The sequence below is a fragment of the Myotis daubentonii genome, chromosome 10 (genome assembly GCF_963259705.1).
Source record: "Myotis daubentonii chromosome 10, mMyoDau2.1, whole genome shotgun sequence".
Taxonomy (NCBI): domain Eukaryota; kingdom Metazoa; phylum Chordata; class Mammalia; order Chiroptera; family Vespertilionidae; genus Myotis; species Myotis daubentonii.
The window spans coordinates 85,052,301-85,074,316 of NC_081849.1; the positions used below are offsets into that span (position 1 = coordinate 85,052,301).

The window sequence follows — 22,016 nt, forward strand, 5'->3', positions numbered from 1 at the left end:
GTTCCGATTGAGTTGACCCTCCCAGTTGCAGAAAGCAGAGCCATCATTCTCTCGCACGTCCCGGCTATAAATGTCCTTTTAGGCTGATGGGTGGCTCCATAGACACTGTGAGCTCCGGCGGGAAAGCCTCCCTCCCAGGCCGGTGCTGCGTGGAAACCATGTCGGGTCGGGGCGGCCGCTCTTCCTCCCGCGGCCTCCTCCTCGGGGGGGGGGGGGCGGGGGGGCGGTCAGGTCTGCTTGCCGTCCCACCGCGTGTGCGTCGCACTGGCCTCCCCATAAGCTCCAGGGAAGCACGGAGGCTGCCATTCCCGGGGCCCGCTGTCCCCGGCGCCCGGGTGCTGACCCGCGGGCCGCTACCTGTGGTGCAGGCCCAGCTGTGGGGCTCCGGCAGCCATCAGCCCCGGGAGCATCCGGGGGCCCAGCAATGGCCGCAGCGGGAAAGCGGCTGCAGGCGGGGCTGCTCCCTCGGCGGCTCCGGAACCTGCTGGGGCCGCGTGTGCCCGGGCCACGGTGGCCTGGTGGTCAGGGCCCCTGCACGGCCAGCGGACCGAGGCCCGGCCGCCATGTTGGCCTGGCCCCGCCCCCACCCGCCGGAAGTGGCAACCAGCACTTCCGGCCGCCATTGTTCTGCGGGCCTCCATTCCAGTTCGCCGCTGACGGGCGAGCAAGCGCGGGGCTGGCTAACGACCGCCGGGGTCCGCGGAGTCCACGGTCGGCAGGTGGCGGGCGGCGGGTGCGGATGGAGGCCTGGGCCCCGGGCCTGGCGCGGCGGGGCCGGCGGCGGGCCTCGGGCTCCCCGCTCCCCCGGGCCGCCCTGGTCCTCCTGCTCTCGGCCTTCCTCCTGCGGGCGCCCCCGGCAGGTGAGGGGGCGGGGCTCCGGCATTTGGGTCACGTGCCCCCGAGGCCAAGGCCGGCGCGCAGGGCGGGCCTGGGGTGTGTGCGCAGAGCCCTTCAAGGCGGGCTCCCCAGGCCCATGGCCGCCCCGCGCTCCTGCAGCACCACCTGTGGGCGGGCTGCGTGGGCCCAGGGAGGACGGGGGTGCGGTCTCCCCCGTGGAGGCCCCTGAGCCCAAATGCAGGCCTCAGCCCCGGTCCCCCTCCAGCAGAGGTGCTGGGGGCTCGCTAGGAAGCTTTGGCTGGTCCTGCGGTCTCCAGGGCAGGGTGCTTTTAAAGTGAAAAGTATCCCCCAGCCCGAGAGGGACTTGTTTGAAATGCGCATACTTGCCCCCTCGGGGAGGGCAGGGGAGGGCGTGGGAAGGAGCCCCGCCCGGACACGCCTGGAGACAGCTGTGGAGGTGGGGGGGGGGGGGGGACAGGGGTGACGAGGGCAGGGGCCCCAGGACCTGGGACCGTCCTCCTGGGGAAGGTGGGACCAGCCGGTCACTGCTCATTGCTCGGTAGGAGCAGGCCCTTCGCGGCCCTGGCGGACACAGATCTGACCATGTCTTACTCTAGAGGTGATGGGGTGATGGGGGGCATGGCTACCCAGATCGGCCATGTCATACTCTAGGGGTGATGGGGGCATGGCTGACCCAGATCCACCATGTCTTACTCTAGGGGTGATGGGGGCATGGTGGACACAGATCTGACCATGTCATACTCTAGGGGTGATGGGGGCATGGTGGACACAGATCTGACCATGTCATACTCTAGGGGTGATGGGGGCATGGTGGACACAGATCTGACCATGTCATACTCTAGGGGTGATGGGGGCATGGCTGACCCAGATCCACCATGTCTTACTCTAGGGGTGATGGGGGGGTGCCTCCTTTGAATCCAATAAGGTCAGACCACAGGGCGTCAGAAGGGCGATGAGCAGGCAATATCTAACCTGGACGCTATGGACAGTAAAGACTGCTACTGCTACAGCATTTTACAGCTTTAGACAATCGTCCATTCAAACCCTGCAACAACTCCAGAAATCTGGAACTTAGCCTCATTTTGCAGATGAGAAGACTGAAACTCCTAGAGTTTACAGTGACTTTCCTAAGGCCAACCAGTGGCAGCTACGATTTAAACTTGGTCCTCTGACTTGGAGGACCGTTTTATTTTTCCCTTACTCCCTTTCTGTTAAACGTAATTTGGGGAATGCTTTAGAGCAGGGGTGGGCAACCCCTGGCATGCGTGCCAAACATGGCATGCCAGTAACTTTTGCTGGCACGTGAAACCCTCTCTTATAATCTTCCATTTACAATTTTTGTGAACATTTGAATGACTTAAATGTTAAATTACAAGGAACTGGCAAGACACTTGATGTTATGTTTGGTAACATAAAGGCTTTTGGAAAGAAACTGGAAGTCTTTAAGAGGGATGTGGATGGTGAGAAATTTAGATATTTCCCAAACCTCAAGAGGCACATCAAAGACCTCCCGAAAGATGACAGAACAGACTGTCAAAGCCTTCAAAGGCTGTTTTTAAACATCATCGAGTCAACTATTGAGCACTTCTTCTCAAGATTTGCGAAATTCAGAGAACTGGAAGAGACAGCAAAATTCATGAGGTTTCCAGACAGCATGAAACTGGAGGAACTAACAAATGCTTTCATGGATAGACATGGCTGACTTTGAAATGCAATTGATTGAATTTCAGAGTAGCTCAATTTGGAAGCAGAAATTTACTGACCTTAGGGTTGACTTGGAAAACATTGAAAAAAGTGATTAGAGACAGGAGTACCAGAGAGAAGTGTCGAAAATGAACTATTGAGGACTTGGAATGCCATTCCAGAAAATTTTTTCTGTTTAAAAAACTTTGCAACAGCATTACTCTCCATGTTTTCATCCACATAAACTTGAGAATACTTGTTCTCAGTGATGCATTTTGTTAAGTCTCATCCGTAGCCTGATGGATGAAAGTAGTAGCTAGTGCATATCTGTGGAGGTCACGAAATATAAACCTGACGTAAAATCTCTGTCATCAGTGATGCAGCAGCAAAAGTCCCACTGATAATATCAAACGGAGTCATAAAGTTTTCTGTCGGACTATCATGTACGTGTATACATTAAAAAATAAATGTATTTTTCATCATCATATACTGTATTATTGTTGCTCGAATGAATTTTATTATTTCTTCAAGGTTCTTCACATACTTACACCTCTAAGAAATATCAAGTAGGCATAACATGTTCTCAAAAAATTCGGGTTGGCACGCAGAAGAATTTTGAGTCAGAGATTTTGCTGGTTATGGCACGCACTCACAAAAAGGTTGCCCACCCCTGCTTTAGAGCATTTTTATACTGTTCCTCCCACTAGTTCTTGCACACAGTTATGTCCATCTCATTTGCTCATTTCACAATGACTGGAGAGTATCAGGATATATTTCACACTCATTTAATATTTACTAAGTGCAAGATATAGTACTTTATACAGATTTTTGATAAGTTGACATAAATACTGATCCTGTTAGAAGTGGAGCTTGTAATCTAAGAAGGAAAATTACATATGTGCACACAGAACTGTGGTAGGACGTGGAGTGGGTGTTGTCAGAAGGGTGCTGATGGTGTACTGTGGGAGGTTAGAAGTGACACAAGCCGAAGGTCTGAAGGAGGAGGGACATGTGACCTGGGCCTTGAGGATGCCAGATTTGGACTCTTACAAATGAGGAATGTATTCTAAGTGGATGCAGTGAAAGCCGCGGCAAGATACACTAGGGGCAGCAGCGGACACATTCATTTTATTGGAGAAAGGGAAGAAGACTGAAACATGGGTGCCAGGTGTCAGGGGACTGATTTATGGCTTGCCCCTTCAACCAAGATCAAGTATCCTATATAATAAAAGCCTAATATGCAAATTGACTGAGCGGCAGAATGACCAGTTGGCGGGGGCGGGGCTGGCGATAGGGCAGCACCAGGCCAGCCAAGGCAGGTGCCAGCGGGCAGAGGGAGGGGATGGTGATCGGTGTGGGGGGGGGGTGGCAGAGTGATGGGGAGGGGGGTCGGCCACTTGCCGGCCAATGCCGTCCCCCTATCGGCCCGCAGGTTGCCTCCCGCAGAGGGAGGCCAGACTGCAGCTTAGGCCCACTCCCTGTGTCAGACATCCCCCAAGGGCTCCTGGTCTGCAAGAGGGTGCAGGCCGGGCTGAGGGACGCCCCCATTGCACGAATTTCCATGCACTGGGCCTTTAGTACTATGATAAAGTACTATTTGAATATGTTGGAATTTCTCAGGAAGATTATTGCTCATTTCTTTTCTTTTTTTGATAGTTGGATATCTGATTCGATTACCAAGAGGTTTTAGCTTGACCCAAGATTCGCTGAAAATAGTGGGATCACCAAATTATCCAGGTATTAATAGATAGATATTCATTAATTTTTAGAAAGTAATTAGCATTTGTTTAAATTTTATCAATCGTGTCCAAAAGGCTAATGTTCTTCAGTGATCCTAGTCTCCTAAGGCCCTTTTCCTTCTGGGACAATGGGTTATAGTTGTTTCCATATAGTTAGATTCACCCAAGTCTAATTATGTAACTGCTTAAGTGTGCAAAAAATAGTTCTTTCTAAAAGTTATGTTGCAGAAGCAGAGTGGTGCAGCGGAAGCGTGCTGGGCCCATAAAAGTTATGTAATTAAAGTTGCCTATAGTGTTTTCTTGTTATTATACAATAACTCCCATATTATTAAGTGTATATAGTTCAAATATAGTAAAGCTTTTTTCAAACGAGATCTATATATCGTAAAGATTTTGGATTCATAATATTTTGCAGTAGCCATGTAAGGTATAGCAAGTAAAATTTTTTGTATATTTTCTTATTGAGGTAAACTCACATGCCTTAAAATTCCTCCTTTAAAGCATTCAGTGCAGTGGTTTTTAGTATGTTAACAAGTTTGTGCAGCCATGGACACTGTGTAATCTCACATGTCATTGTTCCGTAAAGAAATACCACACCCATTCAGTGACCACATTCCAGCCCCTTTCAAGCACTGACCCGCCTTCTGTGGCCGTGAGTGTGCCCGCTCTGCACATTTCACACGAGTGGGCTGACACACCAGGTGGCATGGGGTGCCTGGCTTCGTTCACAGGACAGTGATTTCCAGGTCCGTTCATACTATGGAATGCGTCGGTCCTTCATTCCTCTCTGCGGCTGTGAGATCCATGTGGGATATGCCACTTGCAGTGTCACCTGTGGATACGGGGTGGCTTCCCCTCACTGGCTGTGAGGAACGTCCTGGGCCAGCTGCTCTGTGAGCACTGCTTCCAGTCCCTGAGTCTGTGGGATGGATTCTCACTGTGGTTTGGATTCGCATTTCCCTGGGGACGGTGACCTGAGCTTCTCAGTGCTCATTGGCCATTCGCATACCCTCTTTGTAGTCATGCTTCTTCAGTTCTTTGCCCATTTCTAATTGGGTTAGTGTTTTCGTTATTGCGTTGGAAGATTTTTCCAATACATTTTGGATACTAGACTCTTATCAGATATTTGACTTGTAAATATTGTCTTCCATTCTGTGGATTGTGTTTCCATTTTTAAAATAGTGTCCTTTAAAGCACACACCTGAAACTTTAATAAAGTCTGATTTTTATTTTTAATTTGGTGCTGGTGCTTTAGGTGTCATGTCTTCAACACTTTGTAATCAACAGTCACAAAGTCTTTTATAAGAATTTTATAGGTTTAGCTATTATAACTAGGTCTTTAACCTCTCTGAATCAATTTTGCATATGGTGTGAGGAAGTGGTCAGCTCCTCCTCCTTCTTCTCCTCTTCCTCCTCCTCTTCCTCTCCCTCCTCCTCCTCCTCTTTCTCCTCCTTCTCCTCCTCTTTCTCCTCCTTCTCCTCTTCTTCCTCTCCCTCCTCCTCCTTCTCCTCCTCCTCCTTCTCCTTCTCCTCTTCCTCTCCTTCCTCCTCCTCCTCCTCCTCCTCCTCCTCCTCCTCCTCCTCCTCCTCCTCCTCCTCCTCCTCCATGTGGATATCCAGTTGTTCTAATTCCAGTTGTGGAAGAGCTTTCTCATTCTTGATTGAACTGTCTGATGCTCTTGTTGGAAAGCAGTTTGCCATAGATGTGTGCTTTGTTGTTGTTTTTTCTAAATTCTATTCCATTTATCTACGTCTGTTTTTAGGCCAGGACTACTCTCTCTCCATTACTCTTGCTTTATAGTAAGTTTCAAAATCATTAAGGTTGGTTCCTTCAAATTTGTTACTTTTAAGATTGTTTTGACTATTCTGGATCCCTTGCAAGTTGATATTAGTTCTAGAATTAACTTGTCAATTTATGCAAAAAAAGACCATTGGGATTTTAATAGGGGTTGCATTAAATATGTAGATCAACTTTGGGAGTATTACCACTTAACAGGTGGTAAGTCTTCCAGTTCATAAACATGGATTATTTTTCCATTTATTTAGGTCTTCTTTAATTTCCCTCACTGATATTATGGTTGTCCGTGTACAAGTCTTATACTTCTTTTGTTAAATCTATTCCTAAACATTTTATTTTTTGATGCTATTTTAAATGGAATGGTTTTCTTAATTTACTTTTGGGATTCGTCATTCCTATTGTATAGATATACAATTGAGTTTTGCAAACTAATGTTGCATCCTGTCATTGTGCCACCTTGCTGAATCACTTATTAGCTTTATTTTTTTAGTGTGGGTGTGTGTGGGTGGAGTTAATCTTTAGGATTTTCTGCATATAAAACACCACATCATTTGCAAATAGAGGTAGTTTTATTTCTTCCTTCCCAATCTGGATGTGTTTCTTCTTGTTTCAGTTGCTCCAGCAAAAACTTCCTCCAGTTCAGTATTTGAAGATAGCAGATGCCTTAATCCCATCCCTAATCTTAGGGGGAGGGAAAGACTGAAGTCTTTCACTCCTGAGCACAGTGTTGGCCGTGAGCTCTTTGTAGATGCCCTTGTCAGACTGAGACAAGTTCCCTCTGCCCCTCGTTTGTTAACTGCATAAAGCATTCCTGTGAAAGGGTGTTGCGTTTTGTCACACCCTTGTTTTGCATATATTGAGATGATAGTGGAGTTTGGTCCTTTATTCTACTGATGTGACATGGTATTGAATGATTTTTGTATTTTGATGTAACCTTGCATTCCTGGGGTAAAACGCAATTGATGAAGATGTATAATCCCTTTCTATGTTGCTGGTTCTGGTTGCTAACATTTTAAGGATTTTTATGTCTATATTCATGAGGGAAATGTATAGTTTTCTTGTGTAGTATTAGTCTGACCTTAGTGTAATAGTGACTTTATTAGGTGGGATGTGTTCCTTCCTAATCTATTTTTTTGGAAGAGTTTGGGAGCTATTGTTAATTATTCTGCTTGGAAAATTAATTTTGTTTGGAAAAATTCACCAGTGAATTTATCTGGGTTTGGACTTTGTGGGATTTTTTTTATTACAAATGCAAACACTTTGTTTTAGGTCTACTCAGACTTCCTATTTCATATGGTTTCAGATGAGAAATGAGCTAATTTTATTGAGGATCGCACATATGTGATGAGTTGCTTCTCTCTTGCACAGCTGGAGAGGGGAGCTGGGAGTAGGGAAGTCAGAATGCTGCCACGCTCAGCTCTTAGCAGCCATTAGCTTCCTAGGGGTGGATTAAACAACAGGGGTGGGCTGCCTCGCAGGTGTGGGGACTGGGAGTCCCGTCATGCGGGCAGGGCTGGCTCGGCTGGGCTGTTTTCACAAAAAGACCAAGTGCAGACACAGAATCATCTTCACACTTTGTAGCAGGACCCGTGCATTACGCTCAGATTGAGATACCCACACACAAGTAATGCACGTGTACGTTTTCAGTGCTAGTTACCTGGAATGCAGTGAAATCCAATCCTTACTAAGTAATAGCAATAATCCAAACAAAACTTATGAAAACATGTAATCCAAACTGCAAATATGAAAGCACGAAATGTTATTGGAACATTTTAATATTGTATTTCAGTGAAGGTATATGTTATGGTCCATCAAAAAAGTCCACACGTGTTATGTGTAACCCAGAGGCTGCGGAATACGGAGCTGATCGACCCCTCATTCCAGTGGCACGGGCCCAAGGGGAAGATTATCTCAGGTAGGCTTTGGTTTCTGCTAGTGACATTGAACCTACATGTCTGAGATACACAAGAGCAAAAACACTTCTGTATCTCATATTCATTTATCTGTTTCCGCACTTCTTGTTCCTGTGGTTTCCTTTGGGAGTTGTGACCCAACAGTGTGGACGGTGTGCCCACCTTTCCGAGGCCTTAATTTTAGATACAGACATAACTGTTGGGGAAGTTCTCTAAGCATCTATATTCCAAAAGGCGTTCCTTTATTTTAAAGTTCATAAAATCATTTGGTTACCTCAGCCAGACTCGTGTTAGTAACTCATAGTCTGTATGCAGAAGCAAATAGGGCTCGGGTTTTTGTTAAAAATACAAATGAACACTTTGAGCCATAGACTTACTTCTAAGTATGATTTTGCTTGTGGTCTATGGCCTCACACTGGGGCAATTCAGGACTTTAATAGTAGTTACAATTTTATACCTTTGATTTTATATTTCCTTCTGACCAAAATCCTGACAATATGGATATTTGATTTTAATTTAAATATTATTATCGAATATTTTTTAAATGACTAAATTTAACATTGAATATATTATATCAAAAATATGCTTTTAAATATGCTGCATGGTTTGGTAGTGGTTGTGTATTAGTGTGTTATTTGTGCTTATAAGAGAGTCACTTAGCATTTGCATATAGATCCAGAGGAAAAAGTGGGCTCAAGATACACCTGAATGGTAGCCTTGCATTTTTCACATTTTTGAGAAACAAGATCTTATTCTCATGCAGGTCCTTTTCCCATGGGGCAGTTACTGTTGGTATGACTGATTCATCCACATTTTCTCCATTCAACTTCTTATTTAGTGATTTTGAAATGCAGATCTTATTTTTATTCTAATGTTTCATTTGCTAAAAGCCAATTTATTTTTGCAGTGCAATTCAAACGTGTAGATGAGCTTAGCTCTGTTCTTTTCAGCCTTGAAAATTCAGATGAATGAATTTTCATCTTGAAGGTCTGTTCAATGAAGCACTTAATCATTTTTGCACATCTCCTGAAGAAGTTTTTCTTTAATGCTCTGTCCCCCTTCATTCCTTCCTTCTTTTTCCCTCCCTCCTTCCCTCCCTCCCTCCCTCCCTCGTTTCCTTCCTTCCTTCACCTTATTAGTATATTGACATGGTGCTTGTGGGTGAAAACGCACAGGTTTACGTTGTCACCTTGGATGGAGGAAGGAGGAACATATCCATACAAAGACTTGCTAAAGAAACAGTCTTGGGAAATGTTTGTTTTGTAGCATGTTTTAATATTTTATATAGTTGAATGATCTCAGCTGTACCTTACTATGAAGCATCTGATATATACATGTGTTTATAAGATACATGCAAGTTATGAAGCATGATAAAACAAACACATATGAGCCTGCTGTGCAAGTCAAGATTTACAGTTTGAACCTCTTAATAAGTGGCTTTAAAAATTCCCTTAGTCTTTTCCCATCCCCTCTATCAAGTAAACACTACCCTGAACTTTTTTACAATTTGCTTCTTAGCTTTTCTCTGTGCATTTACCACATATACACTAGTAAAGGCACATATTCAAATACATATTATGTATAAATATATGTGTACGTATTTTGCAAGGGTATGTTCTCACATTTTTATTTTGAATTTATAAAAATTATAGACATACTATATTTGCCATGTGCTAGCTGCAGGTCTAAGCAGTTTGCACATGACGAATCACTTAGTTTTGCAGCAGCCTTTGCAGTAGGCACAGCCATAGTCTTCACTTCACACCTGGAAACAGCTGCAGGTACGTACATCTGAACAGGTATCTGAGAATGCCCAGCTCTGGTGACCAGTTAGAAACTGGTCCTTGTAGAATTCGTCTCTTGCCACTCAGGCAGCCACACAGCTGATGGGCTGAGGTTAGTGACATTTTGACACCACGGTCACCCTGGCACCTGCCGTCAGCAAACACCAGATGCCACCACAGGTTCTGCCCTCGGCTCCTTTGAATGATCCTGCAGATAAATGGTGATGGCTTTACTTTGTTTAGAAAACAGGTGGTTATTTTGTCTTAATCGCATGTAATTTAAGAAACGACTGCCTCTTATTTCTTCGTTAGAAAACAGCACCACACACATAACCACCACAGGGAGCCTGGTGTTCCAGGACTTTGAGGAGAGTATGACTGGCGCTTACACGTGCTTCCTGGAGTACAAGCCTACCGTGGAGGAGGCGGTTAAAAACGTCCAGCTCAAGTTCATTGTGTACGGTAAGGAGGGCGCCCGCACGCGTGCTATCACTTCTTTGTGTTCAAGTTTTTAACTATTGTAACATGTTTGTGCTAAAGGGATGTGTTACTTTTACTCTTTCAGTTCAAGAGGAATGACTGCCTGCCTCTCTTTCACAGAGTCCTGTGCGAGGAGGTCACAGGGAGGGCAGATCTTTCTTCAGGGCTGTTTGCATAGACAGTCTGTTTATCCCTAAATTTCTCAAGATGAAAGTAAAAATAATTCCAATCTTAAATGATGTTAGGAAATTTAAATGAGTTACTATTTGTAAAGTGCCTATTATAGCATTTGTCAGTGATGTTTAGATAAATTGCTTATTAAATTGATAGATATAATGGCTTTATTCCATGCAATGATTGCTCTTGAGTTGTTGCAATATATGGGAATTGCGTCAGTAACTATTGTGTGTTGCTCTCTGTTCATTTTTCCACAGCGTATCGTGAGCCGCACTTTTATTACCAGTTCACAGCGCGATACCACTCGGCTCCTTGCAATAGCATCTATAACATTTCTTTTGAGAATAAACTTCTCCAGATTTTAAGCAAACTGGTTCATGACATTAAGTGTGAAGTTTCCTTACAGAAGTCTGAATGCCATCATGTTAAAATGCAAAAAGCTGGTTTTCAAAATGAATTGTTTTTTAAATTTGCAGGTAAGGACATACAATTCTCTAAAGAATACAGCTTGAGAACAGGAAGCCAGTGCTGGGACCTGTGAATTACCAGCTGTGTTCTCACATGTACATGCTAGGATCTGACTGTGTTCCTGTTCTTCCTTTGACTTAGTTCTAGGAGCCCCCAAATAACAATCTCCTGATTTATGTACTTAGTGAAAAGTTAGAGCTCACATAACTGAAACTTGCTACGATATTTTACTTTAGGATGGAATTTAGTGTAAGGAATGTCTATTATGACATTTAGCTACAAGCTGGAAATAGTGCGATATAATATATTAGATCCATGATCAAATGTACTGTGTTTTCTCAGTTTCATGTATAGATACTGAAAAAGAACCCAAGCCATGTGACGACAATACTTGCGACCATTCCAGAAGGCTGTCTAAGGTATGTGTGAGGCTGGAAATAAGCAAAGAAATGAGCATGCCCGGTGTGTAAGGCGTAAGCAAGCATCTTAGCTACTCGTAAAGCAAATCCGTCCCCCCACACGCTGAGGGAATTCAACAGTGATAGTAAAACTTCATGAAGTAGTAAATGCTAAGAGTTTGCAACATTTTGATGAAATACTTTGAAATTTAACATTCTGATTATATTAAGATGATTCCCATTTATTTAGCTTAAGATGAAAATTATGCTTTAACTCCCAGCAGCAATTTAATTTACTTGTTTCTTTTACATTATACTCAATATGTTGTCATGCTCAGTAAACTTATGGTGATATTTTCCTATCTCTAAGTATTCTAAATGACCATATATACTTTATAAAACTATTTTTAAATATTTGGAATATTAAATTATTTATATTATGATGATTGTAAAACTTTCCAATTTAAGGTGTAGGTATTGCACTTGAAAAGGTGATGATTTCTTTTTAGTGATTTATTTTTTAAAGTATATGTTTCTTATTAAGTATATTGGGGTGACATTGGTTAATAAAATAACAGGCTTCAGGTGTACAATTCTATAATCTATCATCTGTATATTGAATTGTTGTTCACCCCAAGTCAAGTCTCCTTCCGTCACCATTTACCTCCCCTATACCTTCTTGTACCTCTACCCCCCTTCCATCTATATTCTGTCCTTACTCTTTTCCTAGAGGGAACATAAGAAATAGGCATCTGGTTTACATGGTCTTTTGATTCCCATCGGGTTTTGCGAGGTTTATTTCATTGATATTTATTATTTACTTACTGGATGCAGAGTTAGGAAGCTAAGTGTTTCCTGACACTTTTAATCAAGTTTGGCAATTAAGCATAGTTAATTAGATACCATATTTCTATCTCTAATTAATTCTTAAGCACTTTCTTAAATAAAATTGATGTTTGACCAAATAAGTATCAACAAATTCACCTGAATTTATTAAAAGTTCAAGAAAACCATTTAAACTATAAAAAGATAATAACTGAGTAATGGAATTAGAATTATATATGGGTTGAAAGAAGTATATGGAAAGCATTTTAATAATTACTTACAGACATTTTTATGGAAGGAATATACCTTGTGTGGTGTTGGAGGTGCACCGTTAGTGGTTGTAGGCTAGCGAGAGCCTGTTCACCCGTGCTCCTGACTAGGTCAGAGGGGAAGCTAGCTGGTGGGAACCCAGCAGAAGCCACCGGCTCGTAGAGGGTTTGCCTCCATGGCCACACCTCTTTCTTCAACAGGTAAAATGGCCAGTCATTGAAGAGTATATGCCTCTTGTTAATTTTATTAGTCAATCCAGAATAATTATTACAGACAAAAATGTAATTAATTATGGGTTACAATGATGCGGTGATTATCTTGTAAATTTAATTTTTGGGGTCACAGAACTGGAAGTTGTGACATGTTTAAACCTGGTTTTTGCTGGTGGAGTGTGGAGGGGCTGCGTCAGGACATACCCTCCTTAAAGACTCTTAAAGCCTTTGCTTGCAGTGCGTTGGGTTGTTTGAGTGCATTTCCTGGAGGACATTTAATTGCATAGAAAAGTCTTGATTTCGCTCATAGGCCCATCCGCATATCATTCAAAACCCCGAGCGACCAGAATGTGTGGGTGTATGTCCAGTGGCTTCTCTGGGTTGTGTTCGGAGGCGTTTGGAAGTAGCTGAGGTCTGCAGTTGACATTCTTCAATTTTCACGTATTATCGACATCCTATGAATGCAGAGAAAAGAGAGAGCCTCAAGAACGTGGGCTCCCCTGCTTCTAAATACACAGCAGCCTTACGTATCTAAATCACACTTATTTATGAAAATAATTTTTTCACGTTGTATTTCTATTTTAGGCTAAAAATCTCATAGAGAGATTTTTTAGTCAACAAGTAGAAGTTCTCGGCCGACGTGCCAGCCCATTGCCTCAGATATACTACATTGAAGATACCCTGCAGATGGTGTGGATCAACCGCTGCTTTCCCGGCTATGGAATCAGTGCCGCGAAGCATCCCAAATGCCCCGAGTGCTGCGGTAGGTCCTGGCCCGCTCCCGGCTTTGTGTTCATGAGCCTGCGCTTCTGTTCCTTATGCCTAAGTGACCACCTAGCATGCGTTTTTCCACACGTAATCATTTCTTAGTTTATCGGAAACAGTGTGTGAAAAGACTGTGAGTCAGGATATGAAAGAGAAAAGGCTGGATTTCCGCCGAGGGGTTAATACAGCAAAGAGGGTGAGGCGTGCTGGGCGGTGGGGGGTGGGCGGTGGGGGATGGGGGGGGGGAACAGTAGTTACGAGCCAGTTCTTTACCCGAAAAAGAGTCCAGTCACCTTTCCTTTGGCATCCACTCCTGATGAGCGCGTGTGAGCTGGACTAGGGACCGTGCCCCTTCTCCCTGGAAGAAGCAGGGAGCGGCTTCGTTACCGGCTGTCCTCCTGATTGGCTCCTGGCGCCAGAGGGTCTGAGCCGCTCTGGCCGCTGTACATTTTGGGGTTTTGGACAAATGTCCAGTGACGTGATCCGCCATCATAGTGTCACCCAGGAGCTTCACCCGGATCCTCCCATTGTCCCCCTCCGCGTCCCTTCACCACCGACGACCTACGGCCTCCCTGGCTCTGCTCCACAGCACGTCAGGTCGTGGGAACCGTGCTGTGCGCAGCCTTTCAGAGGGGCCTCTCCCACTGATTTGGTGCTTTAATAACATTTAGTATTTTCCTCAACCACTGAAAAGAGGACAAAGTGCGTTAGGCTGTTCTCTTGGAGAGAGAGCCATTGGCATCTGCAGCCTCCCCCGCGGTGCTGTTACATGGACCGTCGTAGGCAGTTTCCTCCGCTCTGAAAGCGGTCAGCACACAGCTGATAGAGGAGCTGCTGTGTCCCGGTGCCGCCCTCCCGTGGCGCTCAGGAAACGTGCCCCTCTCGGTGAGCGCCGACTCCACACGCAGGGCCGTGGCCAGCGTTTCCACGTGTGTGTGAGAAGGCGGGCCATGGCACAGGCCTTCGGAAGCATGACATGACAGCAGTAGAGTTTACCACATGTGTGACCACCTCAGCACCCTTATTACTGCAGGAAATAAATCTAGCTAACTGTTGAACCAGTATTTTTTCCATCTGAAGTATTAGTCCCCAAATAAAATGTCTGTTAATACTTGAAGAACTCCATGGAACCGAGAATGGGAAATAATTTCTCTGAATAACAGTTTAAATATTTTGCAGTTTGAAAAAATATGTTAAAAAGAAAGCTATGAGGTTAAAAAATAGCATCTGGCCCAGATCCAAACAATGCCGTGCATTTTTGCATCATGGTATGGGGAAGGGTCTTCTCTGAGGCCAGGATCCCGGCCTCCAGGCCTTGGTGAGCCCTGGTGGCCTCAGGTGCAAGGGCAGAAGGAGGGCGAGGGTCAGACCCGCCAGTCAGGGGGCGGGCGTCACATGACTGCCGCCGCCTCCGCCCAGTGGGAGGAGTGGGCAGTGAGCGGTTAGTGACACCAGATGCTTTCCAGTCTAAGTCCTTGGTTTTTCTACCTTCTTTGCTTTCTGTTATGCAGAGTAGCTGGTAACACATTCACGATATGATATATGTTATTCTTATGTTGGGGCTGATCCAACTCCAGTTTGGCTAAGTAATTTTTTTTTCAAAATTACACATTCAGCAATTGTTAAATAGGCTTGAATTGAGATACTGTTAGAAATGCGGTACATATCCTTCCATATTGGCTGTCTTTAACCTCTAAGTCATGGCTGTTGTGGGCAATACCAGTCACATTCGGTCCACCCACGGTCTTAACCTCCGTGGCTGCTGCTGTAACTTACAGGACGGCCCAGTCAACTTTTAAACTCACATTATGTGACCAGTAAGACTTGTAGCTCACAGTCTTCGTCTCAGCCGGATCGGAGTAAACGGTTAAGACTTTTCACTTGTATGAGGTCTTTGGAGTGGTCAGACTTCACAGAAACAAGGAGCAGAGCTGGGGAGGGGAGAGGGGGAGTGTGAGGGGCAGGAGCTGCAGCTTGTCCCCAGTGGAAACATCTGGAGATAGTTGTGCAGCAGGGCGAGGTCCTTAACACTGCTGGCCACACACTTAAGAATGGCCAGATGGCACATCGGATGTTACGTGCCATCGTGTGTGACCACAGTTAAAATCCAATGACGTGTTCAAGTACAAGGCATCTTAGGAAGTGGCCCTCGTGCGCGGTTGGCTGGCGTGGCGGGGACACGCTCTCACCCTTGTTCTCTCCGCAGTGATCTGCAGCCCCGGCTTCTACAACCCCAGCGACGGGACGCACTGCCTGCACTGCAACAGCAGCCTGCTCTTCGGGGCCAAGACCTGCCTGTAGGCGCCGTGCTGTGGGGCTTGTCACATGGACGTACAGTTTTGAAATATTAATTCATAATAAATCACTATTATGCAAAATTAAATGTATCAGATTTTACCAAAAAATGGTGTCGTCATTTCACTTGCAGCCCTCTGTGCCCACATGTTTCATGAGGGGAGCATCCAGGACTCCGTGCTCATTCGTGTGAGTCCAGAATACCTCCTGGGTCATCGCTTTTCAAAAATAGTCGCAAAACTGCATCAGGCTGGTGGGGCTCTTCCAGAAAGGGCTCAGCTCCCTGCACTGCCGACTGCCTCCGGCCACCGGCTCCACGGCTGTAACTGCATTGTTTCCCGCAACCGTGGGATTTGATTTCTGTTAGTTTGACCTTTCATAGTTCAAAGTCACTTTTTAAAAAGACTGTTAGTCTTATTATTGCAGTTTTTAGCCACTTGTGTAAGGTCTCATGCCAACAACACAATGGGTGGCAGTCTTTAAGTTTTTATTTTAAAGTCCTTGAAATTACCTTCTTGACATTTTCAAATGGAGTAATCGTTGTGTGTGCCTAAAGGAAGGTATGACTTCCACAAGGAGGTGACAGAGAGAAACAATTTCCCCCAGAATGCCTCTGGGGAACGGATGGGCAATAGCAATAAAGTTTAACAAACAAAAACCGTGATCACCCTCTGCATTTCTGAGCTGTGAAAGGTATAAGGACAGGGCCTCCGCCACCTCACACTTCCTGCTCGCACTGCAAAGCTATGTCAGAATATGAAAACTACCAGGAATTGTAAAGATTAAGCACCAGGAAAATACATGAGTAGCTTACGAAACCCGTGGTTGCTCAGCTTTCTAATTGAGTGGCCGCCCATCACCCAGGCCCAGTGCCCCTGAGGCCAGCGTCAATGCCCCCAGCAGGCGGGTGGGGCTCTTTAATGGAGAGGGAAGTATGGGCCCCAGGGGCCAGCTGCTCTCCCTGCACTTGGTGGGGGAATGTGAAGTTGGGCCTGAGACCCGGAAGCTTTCTATGGCTTCCAGGGAAGCAGGCCTTTCTTCCCGCGGCAACAGCCGCCCTCCCTGCAGACTTCTGTGGGCCCAGCGGCAAAGCACCTGCCCACCACCTGAGGCGTTTCCCATGTGAGAGGTGGGGCATCACTCGGAAAGAGACTGGGCCCTTCCATGAGGACATGGGAGCTGAGCCGGACTCCCACCGCCTCCTGGGCTGCTTGTGCCGAGAGGCAGCCGCCTGCCCGGGGAGAGGAGGCTCTCCCTCCCACAGTCGTCTTGCCTTTGCTTCTGAGCTTAGACCTGACCTGAGTCCTGGCAGTTGCAGGGTATCTCGTACCCCGTAACCTACCCTCCACGTCAAAGGCCTTGCGGTGTCTGAGCAGTTTGGATCAGACGTCTGGGGCGCACAGGCCATGCCAGACACACCGACGGGCCGTCCCCTGAGTTCTGTTCTGGAGAACCCTCTCCCCTGAGTGAGGGTAGAACCTGTGACTGGACCGAAACAGGTGTCCAGGTGAGAGAGTCACGTGTACAATTGCATGACACTGAGCCGGGAAGTGGGGTGTGCACAGCAGCTCCGTGAGCCCCGGGGGAGCCTGGTGTGTAAGGAGCTGGGCTCAGGCAGGTCCTGACGGCAGAGTGCGGTCCATGAGCAAGTGACTCAGGGTCTCACGGCTCCTCCTCGCGCCTCCTCCCTTCCGCCTGTGTTGTCTACCAGCTCTTGGGGACTTCTCTGCGACACATTCAGGGGGGAGATGTTGGAGCAGACTTCCAGCTGGCTGACAGCGCCCCCCCAGTGGACAGCCGCAGGCACCTCGGGGCTGAGGGGCGTGGGAAAGCGGCACCTTGCACAGGCGGAATCTGGAGCCGTGCACCTGCTTCCCCACTTGGGGAATGAGAGCTGATGGCGTGGAGCTGCAGACATTTGTAAACAAGTCAATGGTCGGGGACTTGGAAGAACAAGAGTGGGGATTTGATACCGAGGTGCTGGGAGGAAACGGACCTGCGCGGAGAGCGAACGCCCTGAGAAACTGGAGGACCTGCTCAGCCAACGGACAAGACGGCCGCTCTGCGGCCCGTGGGCAGCTCCTCGTCCTTGTCCTTGTCTCGGGGACAGAGATGGACGTTCTGCCGGGCTACCAGGTGCCATCTGACCAAGCCCCTCTGGGTGCCCGTGTTCCCACGCAGTCAGAGCCCAACAAGGAGCCCGCCAGCGCCGGGCAGCAGGCGGCTCCCCTGGCCAGCTTCCCCGCGAAGGGCCAGCGCTCCGTTCCCACTGGAGCTGGAGTGGACTTGCTCTCCAGAATTCCTGCCACTCCACCGTCTGTGAATGTACTGCATGCTCCCTATCGCTGTCGTCACGCTTATCACAACACTGAGCCGAGCGGGCGCTCACTGGACAGGAAATAAGCTCTGCAGTGGGTTTCCACTCGCGTCATCTACTGGTAACTCCACGGACCCCATGTCCTGGAGCAGCTGGACTGCGGGCTGTGGGGAGCCCGTCAGACTCTGATGGTCCCAGCCGAGTGGCAGCGCTGAGTAGGGAGGCACCGTCCTCCAGGGTACGAGTTCTGCTCTAAATCGCCAAGTGATGGCAGCTGGCCACGTGTCCCTCATGGATTTTATGTCTGTGGAGCGACGGTGGTGGCTGTAAGAAGGGCCTGGTGGAAGCCCCTGGCACTTTCCCCACCTGTGTGACAGGGATGGTTGGCGGTGCTGCTTCTATAGCTAAACTCATGGGTCCCAGAACTGTGCGTGTGTTGGAGGGAGGGCGGTAGGAGTGGCTTCTCATGATTACGCAGTGTTGAGTAGCAAAGCATGTCTCGTCTCTGCAGTTTGGGACAAGGCGAGCTCAGAGGTACTGTGTGAGGGAGGAACGCTTCTATTAAATGGCAACCCAGAACGTCCACCTCGTGCTGCTGAACCAGCGGCCAAAAGGAGGGGACTGTACAAGGGCTGACCCCCAAAATCCAGGGGAACCTGCATGCCATGCCATGGTACCTGGGATGGAGGAGTGCCACCCATCCTCTGCGTGTCCTGAGGCTGCAGCACCCACTGTAGGAGGCGCTGGGGATGCAGGGAGTGAAGGTGTCACAGCTCTGACAAGCGCCTGTCTTCCCATGTGAGGAGCAAGGGGACTGGTGACCCGCCGTGAGCACCGACGCCATGTCTGCAGTGACGCCTCCCCTTCCATTCCCGACACTGGCTACTCATGCCTGCCCTCTCGTTTTGTTCATGATCGAGGGCATTAGGGTTACGGTTTTTATTGTGGCATCTCCTTTGTCCCAGGGACATTTAGAATTCTATTTCTTAATTTGCAACATAGGAAGAGCTTTTGTTTGGCTTTTCTCATGACGTATAGTCTAACTAAACTGGCATCAGGATTTACATTCTGTGTGATGTCAGTTCTTTATAATGTACTATGGCTCCGCATAAAGTCTTTGTTTATAAATTTTCCACATATACTTTAAAAAATACGTATCCCATAATTTTTTCAAGAAGAATTATGTACCTGTCCACTAGGTCAACTTTGTTAATTATAATATTCAGGTCTTCTATATCTTTTATTATTATTTTGTCTCCTTTTCATTCCACCAGTTAAATGTAAAAAATATTACCCTATAAATTATAGCATACATCCTTATCAAGATCAAATAATTGTTTGATTATTTGATTATAAAATTCACCATTTTATAACCTTGTCCTTTAAGAATGCAGTCAACATAAAGATATTTTCAATTGAGTAATAGCTGAAAAATACTACCACTACTAGAAATTCATTTCAAAATATACCAAAAAGTATTCTTCAGGCAGAAGAAAATAATCTGCAATAAAAAGTGAAAGAAGGAATCAAATCACAAATATGGGGACATAGCTAAATCAATAGCAGCTATTAGAAAAATAAAAGTAAAGACTTGTCAGATTTAAAATACACAGAATTAAAATACATCTAAACAACAGATGGGTAAGAAAGAGGCCAAGGGAGTAAAACTATACTATGACTTTCACACTGTTTGTAAAAACGATGGAAGCCTCCACATTAGACTTGAGGGGCACCTGTGGGTACTGTAGTGATCTATAGGTGCTATTTCTGTGTCTAGAATTCTACATTAGCAGTTATTTTCCTTCTGCTGATTGAAAATATCCAACTGTCTCCAGAATTCCATGGTTCCTTTGGATACCATATCATTATAATTGTTTGTGAATGGAATCAGTACTTGTCTTCTGGCTGCTTGGGATTTTCATTTCCCTTGTTTCACTGTAGTGGTGCTACTCTGGAACTCTTCACTGCACGTGGTCCATCAGCTTCAGAGGACTATCAGCCATTACCTGTTCAGTGTTGCTTCTGCTCCATTCTCTCCCTTCTCTCCCTCTGTAGCTTTAAAAGCTCACCACATTCTTTACTCTCTTGTGCTTCCATATGCGTTTTCTACATGTGCTTCTTGTTGGTGCTCTGTCTTCAAGTTCACCATTTTCTCTTAAATTATGTCTAATATGTTGTTAAACTCATTCAACTGAATGTTTAATCTTAGTTATTATATTGTTCAGTTCCAAATTCTTTTTTTTAATATATATTTTTATTGATTTTCCACAGAGAGGAGGAGAGGGACAGAGAGCTAGAAACATCGATGACAGAGAAACATCGACCAGCTGCCTCCTGCACACCTCCTACTGGGGATGTGCCTGCAACCAAGGTACATGCCCTTGACCGGAATTGAACCTGGGACCCTTCAGTCCGCAGGCTGATGCTCTATTCACCGAGCCAAACCGGTTTGGGCTCAGTTCCAAATTCTTATTTGGTTCTTTTCCATTTGACTGGCCCGTTAGGTTTCTAAGACTCTGCTGAGATTTGCATTTTTATCCTGTACCTCCTTGAGCACAGCACTGTTATCTCACATGGATTCTGATTATTCCACTCTTTGGAGACCCTATAACTCTGTCCCTATTGTTCTTGATTTCTGCCCTTTGTGTTTGGCTTGTCTCATAGGCCTGGGTGCCTCCTCAGCTTTGATAATATGCTTTATCTTTGAAATTTTGGGTAATTGTAATTTAGGGCCAAAGCTGTGGTCATTCTGAGGAGAAGCATGAGTCCACTGAATGGAGTGCTGGGGTTTCTGTGCCCATTCAGACTTCAGGCATAGACTCAATCAGGAGTTCATTTGCCTTAATCCCCCTCCAGTCAGTCAAGGGACTCCCTATTTTCCTGCCTGCTTCAGCTGGATGGAACAGTGGTGCAAGTTGTCCAGCTCACCCTGCTCCTCGATCTAGGGGACAATTTAAATTCATGATGAGGAGACAAAGTAATGTCAGTGAAAATGAAACATGTGTGTGTCCATCCAGCAGGGGTGCTTCAGATGGACAGAAAAAGTGCCCGTTAGTTACCTGACACCTGCATTTTCCAAGCGGCAGAGCATGGAGGTAACAACAGCAATAAAGTGCAAGACGGGCACACATTACATTTGTGTGAATCACACTGGGCCTTCTAAGGACAGACGCTAGCTATACCTCTGAAAGGAAACCGCATGTGGGCAGGGCCCCAGGAGAAATCAGCCCCATTATTTCATGACCTGCTCATGGGTACAGCGTTCCGAGACGTGGAGGAGGATCAGCCCCCAACAACGTCACGTGATGGGGACAGAACTGAAATGGTGCACAGTGCGGACGGTGGGCAGCACAGCATCTTAATCTGTGTCTATAGAAAACAGCGGTGAGCTCTCTGACGGGGGATAGAAATCCATTGCACAGAGAACAGTGGACTTGACTGCACTTGCTCTGAAAATAGCACGTTTATTGAGAGAGGGGCTTCCTGCCCAGAGTTCTTGGTGATGTTCTGAACTATATCCACTTCCTTCTCTTGCAGTAATTGTTACCAAGAAAAGCAAAAGTCCCAACAATCCCCCACTGTTCCTCATCAAAAGTCTCCTTTTGGGTGGCACTTCCCAGAGCCCCCTCGAATGTTCGCATCAGGGAAGTGTTCCAGAAGGAGCCAGCATTCCCGTGCGGCTGGGGCCTACCGCTGCCGGCACTCGTGTCGGGTGCACGTGGCCTGCCGCTCGACCCGCCACGTGCCCTCCTCGTAGGTGCAGTGGCAGACGGTGCACTCGTCCGTCTTCACCTCTCGCCCGGCGGGAATGACAGCGGTTTCTGCAAAGCAGTTGGGACCTGAAACACAGAGACAGGTTAGTAGCGTGCGATACAGAAACATGCAGCGGGTTCAATCAGGTGCCGGCTTCCCGTCCACGTCTGTCACTCTCACGAAGGACAGAGAAGTCCTAAGTGAAGGGCAGCACCCCACGCTCTTCCTGAAGTGTAACCAATGCTATTTAAAAACTGTCCACGTGACGGACAGCTCTGTTC

The 22,016-nt window shown here is 46.5% G+C and overlaps 2 protein-coding genes across 2 annotated transcripts in view; one reads left to right on the forward strand and one right to left on the reverse strand.

Moving 5' to 3' along the window:
• Positions 1-391: 391 nt before the first annotated feature.
• Positions 392-15,757, forward strand: ZPBP (zona pellucida binding protein). The gene is made up of 8 exons (XM_059656185.1): positions 392-860; positions 4,198-4,278; positions 7,868-7,993; positions 10,088-10,237; positions 10,690-10,908; positions 11,243-11,319; positions 13,191-13,368; positions 15,577-15,757. Exons 1-8 carry the CDS (start codon positions 425-427, stop codon positions 15,669-15,671), a joined length of 1,362 nt encoding a protein of 453 aa, XP_059512168.1. The 5' UTR covers positions 392-424; the 3' UTR covers positions 15,672-15,757.
• A 5,669-nt stretch (positions 15,758-21,426) lies between these two features.
• VWC2 (von Willebrand factor C domain containing 2) overlaps positions 21,427-22,016 on the reverse strand; it is a 31,965-nt gene continuing 31,375 nt past the window's right edge. The window contains exon 4 of the mRNA XM_059655945.1: positions 21,427-21,821. Within this exon, the coding sequence (XP_059511928.1) occupies positions 21,670-21,821 (152 nt within the window). The 3' untranslated portion in view covers positions 21,427-21,669. The remainder of the gene's footprint in view (positions 21,822-22,016) is intronic.